Source organism: Larus michahellis, chromosome 20, assembly GCF_964199755.1.
Source record: "Larus michahellis chromosome 20, bLarMic1.1, whole genome shotgun sequence".
NCBI classification, from domain to species: Eukaryota; Metazoa; Chordata; class Aves; order Charadriiformes; family Laridae; genus Larus; species Larus michahellis.
In genome coordinates this window covers 2,059,304-2,074,811 of record NC_133915.1, presented here as the reverse complement: position 1 = coordinate 2,074,811, position 15,508 = coordinate 2,059,304, and the positions used below count along the sequence as shown (strand labels likewise).

General features: G+C 63.5%; 2 protein-coding genes across 3 annotated transcripts; one reads left to right on the top strand and one right to left on the bottom strand.

Annotated features, from left to right (window-relative positions):
- Positions 1-450: 450 nt before the first annotated feature.
- On the bottom strand, positions 451-7,629 carry YKT6 (YKT6 v-SNARE homolog). Its single transcript, XM_074563901.1, has 8 exons — positions 7,479-7,629; positions 6,881-7,002; positions 4,059-4,141; positions 3,163-3,263; positions 2,469-2,573; positions 2,283-2,348; positions 1,987-2,088; positions 451-1,513 (listed from the first exon to the last, which is right to left on the bottom strand). Exons 2-8 carry the CDS (start codon positions 6,982-6,984, stop codon positions 1,478-1,480), a joined length of 597 nt encoding a protein of 198 aa, XP_074420002.1. The 5' UTR covers positions 6,985-7,002; positions 7,479-7,629; the 3' UTR covers positions 451-1,477.
- A 992-nt stretch (positions 7,630-8,621) lies between these two features.
- On the top strand, positions 8,622-15,455 carry GCK (glucokinase). Of its 2 annotated transcripts, XM_074563553.1 has the most exons (10): positions 8,622-9,173; positions 11,755-11,917; positions 12,062-12,216; positions 12,465-12,584; positions 12,675-12,770; positions 12,996-13,095; positions 13,894-14,077; positions 14,383-14,538; positions 14,810-15,043; positions 15,139-15,455. In XM_074563553.1, the coding sequence occupies exons 1-10, from the start codon at positions 9,129-9,131 to the stop codon at positions 15,281-15,283; spliced, it is 1,398 nt and encodes a 465-aa protein (XP_074419654.1). In that variant the 5' UTR covers positions 8,622-9,128; the 3' UTR covers positions 15,284-15,455. The 2 variants fall into 2 exon arrangements, with proteins under 2 accessions (XP_074419654.1, XP_074419655.1); XM_074563554.1 differs by lacking the exons at positions 8,622-9,173; positions 11,755-11,917; positions 12,062-12,216; ... (1 more) ...; positions 12,675-12,770; positions 12,996-13,095 and having other exon boundaries at positions 13,946-14,067; positions 15,139-15,416.
- The last annotated feature ends 53 nt before the right edge of the window (positions 15,456-15,508 follow it).

The following is a 15,508-nucleotide window of genomic DNA, read 5'->3' as shown; positions in this document are numbered from 1 at the left end:
AATTTTTTTCTTTAATTTTTTTCTTTTCCTGCATGCCCTTTGCGCGGGAGCAAACCTCGGGCGCTAACGCTGTATGTCGAGGAGCTGAGCTGAGCTGTTACTGTCCCATGAATGCTGGTGGATCGTTGCCAAATTTTTCTCTTCTCCCCTTTTCTCTCATTCTTTTTCCATCCCTCTTCCCGCCCCGCCCCCCCCCCGGCCTATCCCCCCTCCCCGACCCCTCCGTCTTTTTTTCTGAGCCTTGTTAAGTGTAAAAGATGACTCTTGATTTCGTTTTTGTCTCGGGAAAACTGCAAATAAATTATGAGGAAAAACAACTGACAAAAAAAAAAAAAAAAAAAAAAAAAAAGCTGGAGGGAGAAGGCTGAGTGAATCTGTGCCGCCGGCTGCCCCGTGGCCATGCCTGGGCCACCTGATTGCGCCCCCCCGGGAAGCCACAAGAGTCAGAGCTGGGCTACAACCGTCAAAGACAACTTTATCCTCGCCGGGCCGGTGCGGCCAGCGGCAGGGAAACGATAGGCAACACCGATCACGATACAATCTCGAGTGAAAGTTTTCCCTTCCGCAGGAGGAGGAAGAGGGGGCAGCGAGGGGTGTTGAGCCACCCCCCCGCAAGCTGACAAGAGCAGGGGAGGGGATCTCGGTGCTCCTGCCGGCCGCCCCTTGGCCCCGCTCCCCTCCCAGCACAGGGACCCGAGCCCAGGGGCTGGCTTCCAGCTGGCCCCACGCTGCCCCAGCTTCCCTCTCCCCACCTTGGCAAAGTGGGGGGGGGGCCTGCAACACAGCCCCAAGCAGCACAATGGGGGACACCCCCCCGCAAGCCGGCCATGGGGACAGGGGGGCCGCAGGGGCCAAGTGCCACCCAAGCCCCCCCATCCCATCCCAGCTCTCCCCCACACCCCACCACCCAAGCGAGGGAAGGGGCCCGGAGGTGACCCCCCTCCCTGGGCACCGGGGCCACCACTTCCAGTTCACCGCCCAGGGGGGGCAACGGGCAATAGCCCAGCAGCGAGTACCCCCACCGGAGGAAAGCACCTCTTCTTCCCTCCCCACCCCTCTCCCACCCCCCCGGGCTCACTCTTAGGACACAAATACATAAAAGACCGCCCCCCCCGGCCCCAGCTTCCCCCAGGCAGCCCCGACTCCTCTCCCTGACCCCGAGGCCGGCAGTGCCGGGGCGCCGAGGCACCGGCTGGTGTTATGGATCTAAAGGCCGGGGAGGGCGCGGGGCCAGGCGCCCCGTGGTCCAAGCCGCCCTCGGGAAAAGCGAGGGCGGGGGGTCTCCAGCACTCCCTCCACCCCACGAGGTGCCGGCCCGATGCCAGCCTCGGCAGCCCCTCCAGATGAAAAAAAAAGTCACGTAAGCCCACGGCGCCGAGGACGCCCAGCGCTGGGCTTCTGCTTCCTGTCGTCCCGGGCGCGGGCAGAAGGGGAGCGAAGGCCTGGTGGTCCGGAGCAGGAGCCCCCGGGCTCCGCGTCACATGATTTCACAGCAGGAGTTCTGCTTTCGGGCCTGGGAAGAGAAGGAAAAGCACGAGTGACGCTGGCTGCAGCTCCCTGAGGGCCAAGGGGGGGCCCAGGGCCACCCACACAGCCCCCCTCCCGCCGGAGCAAGCCAACACGGTCCCAAGCCCTCGCGGTTCACCACAAAGGCGACGGCCCTGTGCCCCCGCGGCGATGGCTTACGGCACAGATCTGACCCCCGTCAGCCATCGCCGCGGCCACAGCCCGTGCCAGGAACCACCGCAGCCGGCATCAACATCACCCTCCACCAGCCACGCGGCCTGAGCGAGGGCTGGGCGAGCTCCGCAGCCAGAGTTCGGGCAACCGAGCTCCCTCCGGGCCCAAAGCAGCCAGGCCAGTGGTCCTTGCCTGGCACCCACACCCACCGCCGGGGGGGGTTTATCCTGCCCTTCCCCAGCCCCAGGCCACCCCTGGCTCCTCAGGGAGGGGTGACCCTCCCTGGGGATGAACATCTGGACTCACGGTTTTGTAGAAGGCTTTGGATTGTGCCCCGAGCACCTCCGATTTGGAGACCAAGTCATCCAGCTTCTCCCCTCGCTCCAACAGCGACTCCATGGTGTTGTGCTGCCGAAAGAAACCGGCGCTGAGCCACGGCGCTGGCACCCCGGGCCCTCCCTGTTCCTTCCCCGGCCCCGGGCAGAAGATGGAGGTGCCACCGTGTCCCATCTGGAGAGAAGCCTCCAGGCCGCCCTACACCCCAGCCCCCAGCCGACGTGCCAGCTGGAGTGTCCCGGCCGCAGGCCCGGCATCTTCCTCACCAGGATGATTTTGGTCTCGTCCAGCTCTGCCTGCACTCTGGTCATCGGGTCGGCATCGCGGGGGTTCTCGGAAAAACAACACGATGTCGGCATCGCGGCCGCAGGGACGCCGGCGTCCCCCAGGCCACAGCCCTGCAGCACCCGTGTCCCAGGACGTTGCCGGGGTGTCACCCGTGGGGGCCATACCTGGTATTTGCTGAGGTACCCGTCCAAGGCAGCGTAGCTGATGGTCGCCGGGGAGCCCGAAGGCCAGTCGATTTTGCTGACCTGCCTGGAGAATTCATCCAGCACCTGTGGCACGAGGGAGCGGGCGGTTACTGCCAGGAGGTTCTGCCTGCGGGGCCGCGGCTGGCAGAAGGGATTTTCCCCTCGAAAAAGGAGATTTTTCTCCTCCTCCTTTTGAGCGCTCTTGAACCAGCCAAGGGAAGAGACAGAAATCAACTTCCTCGGCAAAGAACCGACGGAGCGGTGCCCACGTAGGGGTGGCTGTCCCCTGCTGTCCCCAAAGCCCTGCGCCCTGCCAGGGCGGCCAGACACGTTATTACCGGTTTTCGGCAATGCCAGGAGCGCGGCTGCACTGCGTTTTCCCCCATGAAACCCAAGGCAGACAGGGAGGACGGGGTGTTTGCGAGACCGGTGCCTGGGCTGGCAGGAGAACGGAGCTGGGCCTAAGTCCCAGCTGGCAAAGCCAAGTCACCGCGTGGCTTGGAAGTTTTTGGGCTGGCCGGATCCTGCTCGGCTCAGCTCTGACGTCCCCCAGCTAACGAGCAGGAGGGTCATTTCCTTGTCAGAGTGTGGACGGGAGATCTGGAGGAGGTCCTGGGAGCAGCCCCACCGCAGACTGTCGCCTCCAGAGCTGCTCCCGGCCCCGCATGCTCACCTTGTCCAGCAAGGTGAAGCAAACCCGCTGGGGATACTCGTTGTCTGCAATCACCACGCCGGCCAGCCCGTCGTTCCGGACATACACGTGGCAGAGGTACTCTGGGCAGAGAACGCATGTCAGAAGCAGCAGAAAGGTCCAGAGCCTCCCCCAGTGCCCGCCACCTCCCACCCGGGCGTTTCAATTCAGTGACCGCGTTTCACACGATTTCATTAGGAGAGCGGGAAGGGCTCGAGGGACGCTCAAAATCAGCCCCAAATTGTTCCCGTAGCCTGGCCACACGGCGCGGGACGCGACGCTGCCTTTCTAGGGCAGCAGGTACTGCCAGAGTTAAACAAAGATCAGCGGGGGAAGCGCTCGGCCTGATTTTAATAAAATAACAACTTGTCACAAGCCTGGAGTGTCATTAAAGAGGCCACAGTGGCCAGCTCCAGGCCGCACCCTGCGCGTCTCAGGGTTCAGGAAGTACGTGAAACAGGGCGGGGAAGCTGGAGAGGAGGCCAGAGATCAGGGCACAGAGCCCAGACTCACGCGGCAGAGCTCAAGGGAGAGGGGAGGGAGGCTGCGATGGCACAGTCGCCCCTTGGGGGACGCCGGCTGCCGTGCGGGCTAGGGATGGGACAAACTGGGCAAGCTTAGGGGCAGCAGGCACACAGCCCGACAGCTCCGAGTGTCCCAAGGGCAGCACGGAGAGTAACGAGGCTGGAAGGTGGCAGCCAGCCGTCAGGCAGGTCCCTGCTCCTGCCGTCGCCTCTCCCAGGGCAGGCTGGGCTCTTGCCCGGCTCCACCACCTCACGTCTTTAGCGCGACTGGCCTGGGTGCCATTTTGAGTTCTTATTTTTTATTGTAAACAGACAAGGAACGAAGCACGTGCTGACCCGGGGTTATCCTCTTACCTTGCTCCTTGACGGAGGCTCTGCTGCCCAGCTCCGAGCGTTCCACAATCAGCTGGCTCGTGAAGGTCATGAATTCCTGCACGCTGCAAACACAAAGCGCCGGCACTCGAGTCTGCGAGGGGACTCAGGCCTGCGGGAGGGGTGCTGGCACTGTAACTGCGGGGGAGATCATCTGTTCCAGAGGTCCCTGGCGCTTTCGGTGGACTGAAACCCTTGCCCACAACCCCCCCACCACGTTTGGGTAGCGGGGATATGGCTGAACCGTGGGTTTCCCCTCGGGGAACAGGCCGGACCCTGCACCTACGCAGAGCTGCAGCCACCACCCAAACACCTCCAGCTTCACCAGGCCCAGGGCAGGGACTCGCGTCCTCAGGCAGAACTTGCTTTTTGGTGATTCAGCAGAAAGTAAAACACCGTGGAACTGCGGATCTCGCGCCCTGCGCACTCGCAGCAAGGAGCTGCAGGGGCAGCTCCGGCCCCTTCCCTCTCCTCAGCTTTTATCCCGTGCTTGGGGCCTTTACCCAAATCCCACCCGAGGCGCTGGCATTCTGGGGAGGCCATTTAACCCACAAACATACCTCAGCTACCTCCCACTTTGCATCAAAATTAAGGAACAGCCTTAAGCCAGACTCACCCTAAGTCTGGAAAACATTCCCAAGCCCAGAGCTCAGTCCTGCCAAACAGGCTCCTCACGTAAACCCTGCTCTTCCCCCCACAGGAAAAGAAGAGGCCAAAAATCACGAGCAAGTGCAAAATAAAACTGTTCCCAACGCACGCTGCCCGGGGCACGTCGGGATTAAGGAACACGAGGCAAGACATTCCCGACATCAGCTGGGAAGCCCCAGGAAGGGAAACCTGTCAGAGCTCAGACCGCAGTTTGCTCAAACACCCCCCCAACACCGACAGCTCCTGCCCGGGAGCTTCACGTGACACGGTGCCGATGAAACGTCAGCGACACCGACGTGGCAAAGACCACGGTTTCCTCGCTGCCTTCCACTGCTGGACACGGCTCCAGCACGGGGATTTGCCCCTCGCAGTTTAGGTACTCCTTAGGGGTCTTTGCATTTCTGCCAGCCCAGACACCACGCGATCAGACACTGGCTCCACCGAGACTCCAAACTGTTTCCAGGCGCTGCAGAGAAAAGACCAGCCCAAAGATTTCTTAACATCCAACTTCAGCAGAAACAGAGGACCGACCCCTTTCTCCTGCTCTGGGGATGTGCCGGCAGCCGCAGCCATCACAATTCCCGTATTTCACGATATTCCCAGAGGAATCGGCCACCAAAAACTACGTTCCTGACCCTCCCAAATGATCCAGCAGAGGTTTGAGGGCAGACGCTGGCGCCATCCTCCTGCCCAGCAGGTTCTCACGGCTCCCCGGAACCACAACCACATTTATCCCAGACTCAAACCCCAAACCCAGCTCTCTGGTAACTTCGCAGCCTCGAAAAACGCACACGCTGCATTTTTAACCCAAGCTTAAGTTAATGGCACCCCAAACATCGCACCTAAGCTGCCCTCTCACAGGCACCAAGGCACAGCCCCTTGAGCACGACCAGGCAACCAGCTCAGGACAAGGATTAGCCACCAGAGAAAAGCCGTGAGGCTGACAAGCACAGATACGCCCCCACGCTCCGCAAAAGGCATCGCTGCTCCCAAAAAGCCAAGATTTTTTTTTTTTTTTTTTTTGAGCAAAGAAATAACCAGCTGCCAGGGAAGCGGCTCTTCTGGCCGTAGCTGATGGCAAAACCATGCAGGGAACGTTCTTGGAATTTGGAAAACCAAGAGCTACGACTACGAAGCAATTTGGGTTTTCAGGAGATCACTTCACCCGCCGCAATCCATCTTCAAGCGCGTGCGTTGGCAGCACTGGCACAGCTCCTCTATCCCTCTCGCGTATTTGGCTAAAAGACTATTTTTTAAGACAATCTTCCTTCAATATTTTCCCTTTATCACTAGAATTGCAGAACCAAATGTGCTCGAGGCTCCATAAAATCTTGGCAGGGATGAGGCGTGGAAAATTCGAGTCCTGTGGGTGAGTATTTCCTACAGCCTTTATCGCCTGGAGCTGGGGGACAGGAAAGGAGCTGTTTTGCAACAGGCACACACTTTATTTCCCAGCTTTTAGAAGCAGCTCCTCTCGGCTGCAAGGGCAGCTGCTAAGAGCTCCATGACCCCTCTGTGTGCACGGAGCGGGACACGCAGGAGCCCAGACGGGCTAAACCGGCTCACCCCAAGCCATCAGAATAACCCAAGCGGAGGTTTGCGGGCTGGGAAAAGTTTAAGATTAGACCAAGCACCTAAATAAAATGCTAGTGGAAGTGTCAGGTGAGCCTTGTTAGCCCGACAAAAAGGCAAGCCTCCTCCCACTCACGTCTCACATCTCAGGAGCCGCCGTGACTACTGGGTTTAGGCACTTGCCAGAGGGAGAAGAGCTGACCTGAGCACTTGGGGTGTTTCCCTGCACCCAGATTTTATCGCTTGGTGGCCAATTAACCGAGTCAAACCTGGCCTCCTGCTGCTGGGCCTGGGCAGGTCGTAGGGAAAATGAGGTTTCGCTCCATTCCTGAGACTGACAGATGGCTCAAAGCGGATGTTGCAGTGCCGAACCGCACGCACAGGGTCCCAGCTCCCCAGGGGAACATCTCGGGGTGGGGGGGTTATGCCTTAGGAGAAGCCGGTCACCATCATCCCCGCATCCCCAGGGACACAGGAGCAGAACAAGGAAGAAACCCCCAAAAAAGCTTCTACTCCAAGGTCCTGCCCAAGCCACGTGCCAGCCCCACGGCGCCCAGGGGAGAGTCACCCCTCCAGACACCCACCTGGACCTCTGGAAGAAGTTGAAGGTGGACACGTCGTAGGCGGCTTTCAGTAAATGCACTTTGGGGTCTCCCTTGTAAAGGACACTTAGGCTGTAGAGCCTCATGACGGCGGCTCGGCTGCCCTGGGCGGAGGAAGAGCCCTGGGGGTGAGACAGGGCCCGGGCACCGCCGGTGGGACCCCCCCGCCCCCCCCCACTGCGGGGCCTCACCAGGACCTCTCCGCCCCCCCCCCCCCACCGTGCGCCGCGGGGCTTTACCGGGACCCCCACCTTGTCCCCACCCACCCCCAGTGTAACCCAGCCCCCGCCCCAGCATAACCCAGTCCCCGGCCCCCAGTATAACCCAGCTAACCTGGGCCCCGACCCTCTGGTATAACGCAGCCCCCCGGTATTTCCCCCAACCCACCTCTGGCCCCGGTATAACCCAGCCACCGGTACAACCCAGCTAACCCAGCCCCTGGCCCCCAGCCCCAGCACAACCCAGATAACCTGCCCGCCCAGTATAACCCAACGCCCCAGTCCCAGTCCCAGTCCCAGTCCCAGTCCCAGTCCCAGTCCCAGTCCCAGTCCCAGTCCCAGTCCCAGTCCCAGTCCGGTACCGGGGCTCCGGCACTGGATGTGAGGAGGCGGCGGCTGACGGGGGAAAATGAGCCCGACCCGGAAGCAGAACCGCGGCGACCGGAAGTGACACCGACCCCAGGTAACTGCCACGGGGCCTCGCCCGCCCTGCGCACGCGCTGGCTCCGCCCCGCCCCCGCGCCTCTTGACCAATAAGCGCCCGCTTCTCCCTCTGGCCTCGCCCACCTCCGCGAAGCGGCCAATCAGCACCGATTCTGGCGCCGTGGGGCGGGGCTTCTCCCGCAGGACGTCCGGCAGGGGGCGCTCTGTCCCGGCGTCCTTTGCGCGGGGGGGGGCCCACGGTGGGCCCCGTCGGTGGGGCGGGCCCGTCCCCTTGGGGCGGGGCCCCGTCCCGGGGCCGGCGTCCCGCGCGGCGTGGGCACTGCCCCGGGGGGCGACGGCCCCGCTGTGGGGCTGTTCTGCGCACGGATGGGAACCCCGCTGTGGGGCCGGCTCCCTGCCCGGGGTGGGCAGCCATCTCTGGGCGGGGGCGCCTGAGCCCTTGGGATGGAGACGAGGCGCTGTGGGGTGACCCCCAAACCCTCCCCACAGCCCCCTCATTCCCCTGTGGGGCTGCCAGCTCCCCCACGGCCCCCATCCAGCCTTCCCGGCGGACCTTTCCTGCGCCCTCCCCGGTTCTGTGTCTGAGGGGACGCTGCCGCTGACCGACACCGGGAGGTTTGGGGTCTTCCCATGGCCGGGGCCGTTGGGAAGGGGTCCCCTCCTCCTTGGGGTCTTCCCCTTGCCCATCAGGGACCTCCATAAGGCGCCATTTCCCCAGCACTTGGCTGACGGCACCAATAAGGGGACGTCAAAACCTGACTCCAAAAACCAGCCCCAAATCTGCCATCGATCCCACCATTGCCAGAGCGTTTCCCATCCTGGGGGCATGGAGCACTTCCCAGTCACCCTCGCCCCCGGCTGGGCAGCCACAACCTTTGTTACGGAGCCACTGACTCCTCCGGCTGCCGCCGTCGCCATGGGAGCGTGCTGGGTTGCTAAGCCGTCCGGTGGAGTGCTTGCCACCACCGCCAGCACATCGAGCCGTTGATATGGCAACTGGAGTGGGGACACGGGTGGCCTGGGGCGTGGTGCTTCGCATGACGGGGCCAGCGGCCCCCAGCGGGGAGGGGTCCCGGCCAAGCCTCGCCGCCGCACCGGGACTTCCCTGTTGGCTGTAGAAACCCACCAGGGTGGGCTCACCGCCCCTCACCACCCTGAAACTCACCTGGCATCCCGGTAAATATATTTACCGGTGATAGGAAGCGAGTGGGGAGAGCACGACCTGCATCCCCCGCCCCGGCACGAAGGATGTGGGGCGAGATCGCTGAGCCCGCCAGGGCACCGGGCCCTTCTCCCTGCCCCTCTGCTTGAGGTCCAGAGGCGGCGGGGGGGGAGGGGAAAGAAGATCGGGACCCCCCCCTCAGCAGGTGCTGGAGAGCAGGCAGCTGCCGTCGGATGAGATAAAGCAGCGAAAGTGGAGCATCCTCCGGTGGAGCGAGGGACGGAGCAGCCCAGCGCCGGGACGGGGAAGGGGGCTCACTGCCCCAGGCAGGCACGGCGGCAGGGAGCCCGGGGTTTGGGGGGGGACGGCTCAGCCCGCAGCCCACCCTGCCCCGACAGCTGCCCCCATGCTGGATCACCGAGCCAGGATGGAGAGCGGCAGGAAGGAGAAGGTGAGGCCGGTGCCAGGGCGATCCTAGGGGCGGTGGCGGGGAGACGGGGTGGGGGGCAGCTGGTGGGTGCGGGGAGTGGCACGGATCCTTCCCGGGCTGCCAGGCATCCCTGCGGCGAGTGGCCGGGCGCTGCAGGCGTCTCCCGCTGGTCAAGGTCCTCACTGGGGACAGAGGTAGCTTGGAGGGGAGGACGGCTGGCGGGGAGGACACCTGCTCTGGGGGCAAAGACATGCAGCCTGGGGTCAGCCCCGGTGTGCCCAGGGGGGTTCCTGTCCATGAGGTCATCCCCCGGCACGCTCCGGAGGGGGGGGCCCAGCGCCGTAAGCCCGGGCATTGCATTTTGGTGCACCGGGTGTCACCACGACATGGGCCGTGCCCTGTCCCCGCGCCGGCGAGGACTCGGGACAGAGCTGGGAGCATCTGCGGGACCGCACCGCCTGGCTGGTGTGCTCCCGCAGCCCGGGCATCGCCCTTGGCACCTTGCTGCCAGGCCTGGGATGAGATGGGGCCCGTCACCTCCTTCGGCTGGTCATCACCATTGTCACCGAGGCACCCGGGAGTATGGCACCTGGCGCGTCCCTGGCCAAACATCGGCTGGGGGCAGCTGCTCCCGTCTCCTCTTCTGGGTGGATTGAGCTCACAGAGCTGTGCCGTGGGTGAGGACAGCAAGACGCTTCCCCGCTGCAGACTGGGACATCCGAGGGGACACTGAGGGGGGACAGCATGTGCCAGGGGCAGGAGCGCATGGCTGGCGGAGTCGGGCATCACCAGCCATCGCAGCCTTTGGCCACATGGTTTCCAGCTTTGTCCCCTCTGCGGGATATGTCAGAGCAAGCAGTGTTCTTGGGAAGCTGAGAGCCGGTTTCGGTCGCACGGGAAGAGCCAAATCCCACCAAGGAAGAGCCAAACCCATTGTTTCAGAGGCGAGAGAAGGGATGAGTTGGGGCACGCAATGCCTGAGATGGAAAAACCACTGGAGGAATAAAACTCGGAACTTCCGCTGACATCCTCAGGTGCCAGCCCCAGGGACGGGGACCCTCTGGCTGTAGCAAATTCGGCGTTCCTGTGCCGAACGGTGCCGCAGGCTGGCTTCCGCGTTGTGGAGCGCCGAATGCCTTCAGCCGCCAGCTCCAGCAAGATGGTTGAGTCCAGACCCGCTCTTTTCCTGGCAGGATTTTTCCAACCATCCCAGCCTGAACACCCTTGGGGTCGTGGCCGATCTCGCTGTGGTGCTGCCCCATCCCCTTTCCACGGTGGCCGGTGGCATTCCCTGGCACGGTGGTGTCCCCCGTGGCGCAGCCACATCTTCTCTAAGGGGTTAATGGAGCCCCCGGGCTTTGGGGAGGATGGCTGGGGAGGTGTCGAGATTCCCCCTGGCTGGGGGTGGGGGCTGAGGCCCCCGGGGCGTGAGGGCTCCGCGGGGCAGGAGCTTTCGGGGTGAGGAGATGTTTGGGATGAGCCCCTGCTCAGGGGGGCTGGAGGCTGAGGGACGGCGTTCGGGGCCTGGTGATTGATCAGGACAGACCTGGGGCAGCGGCCAAGCGGCCGCAGCTTTGGCTGAGCCGAGGTGGTGGATGCTCTCCCCATGCCGGAACGCTCCGAACCTCGTCCCGAAGCCTTTAACAGAGCTCCCCAGCCCAAAACACATTGGGAAACGGCGACAGCCTCGAGGAAAATGTCTGTCCACCGGCGAAAGTGCAAGTGGGAGCGTTTTAAGCTTGCCCGGATCCCAGTGACTAATGAGCCCTCTAATGCCGCCAGCTACATCTGGCCGAGCAGCGAGCGCTCGCTCCCCCCGGCTCCATCTGACAGCCCGGGGCTGCCTGCCCCCGATTACGTGCCGTGGCTAATGGAGGCTGCGCCGGCGGCGGAGCCCAGGGTTGCTACGTAAAGGGTAAATACAGGTCCTGCCTGCCAGGCGCTTCCCTCGAGTGGGCCCTGCGATTCTCCCTGGTAGCGAGGCGAGGGAGCATTTCCCGATAGCGCTTTTTATATCCTGCCCGCGGTCCTGCCCGCCCTCGGCTCCCACTTGCCCCGAGTTTGGTGGGCTGGAAATGGTACCCGCGGTTCCCGGGGGACCAAGGAGGATGCGGCATCCTCATTGCAGACACGGAGGGGTCCCCTGTCCTCGGTAGGAGCCACTGAGCCCCTAAATGGCATCGCCGAAAGCACTTCTTGCTGGGAAAGACCCTGGGATTCGGCGGGATGGGATGTCCCAGGTCACTGGTCCAAGCCCTGCTGGAATGGCACCGGCTTCAAAGCAACCGGCTGAGCTCGTGGAAGATGAACCGGCTGAAGGTGACAGCACAGGGACTCCTGTGCTGACCACGGATGTCTCGCAGGCAGCGCTGGGAGCGGTTTTGGGGCCACAGCGGCTCGTGCCAGCCCTGCGGATTCACCAGCGTGTCCATTAGGTTGGAGGCAGGATAGCAGAGGGACGGCATAAGGTGGTCTGGGCTGTCTGTGCACTGATGGGGAAAACCAGCGTGAGGAGGAGGAAAATTTGGATTATTTATAGCGGTTCAGGCCACCTGGGTCCCATATCCCCTGTCCCCGGCTGATGCCGTCCGTCCTGCTGCAGGTGGAGCAGATCCTGTCAGAGTTTCGGCTGAAGGAGGAGGATCTGAAGAAGGTGATGTACCGGATGCAAAAAGAGATGGACCGAGGGCTAAAACTGGAGACGCACGAGGAAGCCTCCGTCAAAATGCTGCCCACCTATGTGCGCTCCACACCTGAGGGCTCAGGTACAGCGTGGCCGGGCTGGGCGGGCATTGCTCCCGATGCTTCGCTATGACACCTTGTCCCCACACCTTGCCGAGCTCGGTGCGGGAGGCCGAGACACCCCCCCTGAGCTGGTCACCTTGTGTCCCCTCTCCCCGGCTTCGCAGAGGTCGGAGATTTCCTGTCGCTGGACCTCGGCGGCACCAACTTCCGCGTGATGCTGGTGAAAGTGGGTGAGGGGGAGGAAGGGCAGTGGAAGGTGAAGACGAAGCACCAGATGTATTCCATCCCGGAGGATGCCATGACGGGGACGGCCGAGATGGTGAGCTGGGCAGAAGGGGGCATCCCATCCCCTCCCGCACAGTCCCCATCACCGGGCAGGGGCACGCTGTGCTGTGTTTCGGTGGGGATGGCGGCACGTGTGACCCTCATCCCTCTAGCCTGGCGGGAGCCAGGCGGTGGCAGGGAGTTGGCCACGCTCAGGGCACCCATGGTGGGGATGGTGGCCGGCTGCGGGCAGTGGGAGGATGGGGACAGCCCCCAGGAAAGGCTCGACCTCCTCTCTTCCAGCTCTTTGACTACATCTCCGAGTGCATCTCCGATTTCCTGGACAAGCACCAGATGAAGCACAAAAAGCTGCCCCTGGGCTTCACCTTCTCCTTCCCTGTGCGGCACGAGGACATCGACAAGGTGAGGAGGTGGCCAGGCAGCAGAGGGACTCAGGGGTCCCCATGAGCCTGCTACACCTGCAGCCCCATTTTGGTCTTCCCCTCGCTCCAGGGCATCCTCCTGAACTGGACCAAGGGCTTCAAAGCCTCTGGCGCAGAAGGGAACAACGTGGTTGGGCTCCTGAGAGATGCCATCAAACGGCGAGGGGTGAGATGATCGTATGGTTTGTGCTGGTACCGTAGTGGGGGGAGAATCCGGCACCCCCGGCCGTCCCCGCGATGTGGCCGCTGGAGCCCCACGTGTCCCTGCGAGGGGTCATTCCATGCGTGTGTGTGATCTGTGTGTGTATCCTCACCCTTGGGGACCCCCCACCCTGCTGCGCGTCAGCCTGGACCCCCGGTGAGACTCCGACGGTCCCTCTCCCGTCCCCAGGACTTCGAGATGGACGTGGTGGCGATGGTGAACGACACGGTGGCCACGATGATCTCCTGCTACTACGAAGATCACCGGTGCGAGGTTGGGATGATTGTGGGTAAGACGGCCCCTTCCCGCCGGGACGGGCAGGCGAGGGGGAGACCGTTCCCACAGCCCCGTTCACACTCCCCCGCTGCGAGCAGGGGTTTGTCCTTTTGGGGGACACGCACTGAGCACAGGGGGGTGGCAGCAGCACCCTGCTGAGGTCTCCTGAGGTTGGGACGCCGGGTGGCATCGCCTGGGCCTGGCATGATGGTGGGGGCACCTTCGAGGTGGAAAGGGGGTGGTCACCATAATGTGTCTGGTGATCTGCGGCATGGGGCAGTCCCCAGGGGACATCCTCTCTCCAGCTGACGGTGGCTCCGGCATGTCACCGTATGGGTGGGGATCCACTGGAGGCGGCCAGTGCCAGCCATGCCAGGGAGCCCGGGAGGTGGGTTTGAACCCTCCAGGCTCCTTCCCCCCCGCCAAGGGGAGCAGCCCCCCACCACCCTCCAGACCCATGCTGGCTTCAGCGCTATCAACCACCCGGCCATCTGGGCTTTCCGCACTGGCTCTCGGCCTGGGTAAACACCGCGCCGGGCTGTTTATCAGCTCCTCCGGAGGCCAGGCTGCCATGGCCTCGCAGCAGCCGTAGCCCCTGGGACCCCGTGGTGGCCGTCCCTCAATACCCACTGGGGATGAGCAGTCGGCAGGGGCCGCAGGGAAGGAGCCCGGGGGGAGCAAGAGGGCTGAGCTTCCCGATCCATGTCGGGATGGGGCCGTACAGCTCCGAGCGGAGTCCCCCCGCTGCGGTGCCGTCGGGATGGGAGGGACGTGGGTGTTGGGAGGTCCCATCCATGGTTCCTGCCGGCAGGAACGGGCTGCAACGCCTGCTACATGGAGGAGATGCAGAATGTGGAGCTGGTGGAGGGCGACGAGGGGCGGATGTGTGTCAACACGGAGTGGGGGGCCTTCGGCGCTTCGGGGGAGCTGGACGAGTTCCTCCTGGAGTACGACCGCGTGGTGGACGAGACCTCACTTAACCCCGGTCAGCAACTGTAAGGAATAGGACAGATCCAGTTCCTCTGGGCATCCCGCCCCCGACCCTCCCCATCCCCGGCCGCGTCCCCTCCACCCACCCTTCTCCTTCCCCCTGCCCGCCCGTGCCACGCTGGGCTCAGTTGAGGCCGGAGGAACTCATCACAGGTACCCCCAAAGTGGGGGTCCTTCGCCCCGGCTGCCATGCCCGCATGCAGGGATGTGTCCAGCAAGTGAGGGGAAGGAAAGAGGGGGTGCTACGGGACGTGGCCCCCCCAAGTCCTGGCTCTAACGGCCCCCCTTGCCTGTGTCTCCCCCCCCCCAGCTACGAGAAGATCATCGGGGGGAAGTACATGGGGGAGATCGTCCGGCTGGTGCTGCTGAAGCTGGTGGACGAGAACCTGCTCTTCAACGGGGAGGCCTCCGAGAAGCTCAAGACCCGTGGGACCTTCGAGACCCGCTTCGTGTCACAGATCGAGAGGTATGGGGCTGATGGGGCCGCGGCGGGGGGCGGCACCCCCAAACCAGCCCACCACATTGCCCCACGGGGGGTCCTCTGTCCTGTCACCCCACACTGGGGTGTCCCGCCGCAGGGTCCCTATGGCCCATCACCCCACAGCAACCTCCTCTGAGCATCCCATATTGGGCCCCCCCATCCCCTCACCCCACACCAGCCCTGTGGAACTGCCCCATATTGGGGTCCCTGTGTCCCACCCGGCCCTGACCAGTGCGCCCCTCTCTCCCCATCCCAGTGACTCCGGTGACCGCAAGCAGATCTACAACATCCTGACGGCCTTCGAGCTGCTGCCCTCGGGGACAGACTGTGACATCGTGCGGATGGTCTGCGAGAGCGTCTCCACCCGCGCTGCCCAGATGTGCTCGGCCGGGCTGGCCGGCGTCATCAACCGCATGCGGGAAAGCCGGAGCCAGGAGACCCTCAAAATCACCGTGGGGGTTGACGGCTCCGTCTACAAGCTCCATCCCAGGTGAGGATCCCTGGGAGCCTTCCTCCCACCGCCATGCCCTTCCTCCTCCTCCTGCATCCTCCAAGTCTTGACCCCATTTTTTTCCCCTTGGGCAGCTTCAAGGACCGCTTCCACGCCACGGTTCGGCAGCTGACGCCCGGCTGCGACATCACCTTCATCCAGTCGGAGGAAGGCAGCGGGCGTGGGGCTGCGCTCATCTCGGCTGTCGCCTGCAAAATGGCCTGCATGATGGGGCAGTGAGAGAGGACTCGGGGGGAGGATGAGGATGATGACGGCAGGGGGGAGCGGGAGGACGGTGGTCCCGCTTGGAGCTCTGCGAGGAGCAGAGACAGACGCGGGATGGGATTTGCCGCCGGCGGAAGCGGCTCCCGGCTCCCCAATAAATGGGGTTTGCGTGGACTTCTCCTCCGGGGCCGCTTGAGCGAGAGCTCCTTGTCTGCCTCATGCCCGCACGGAGACCCCCAC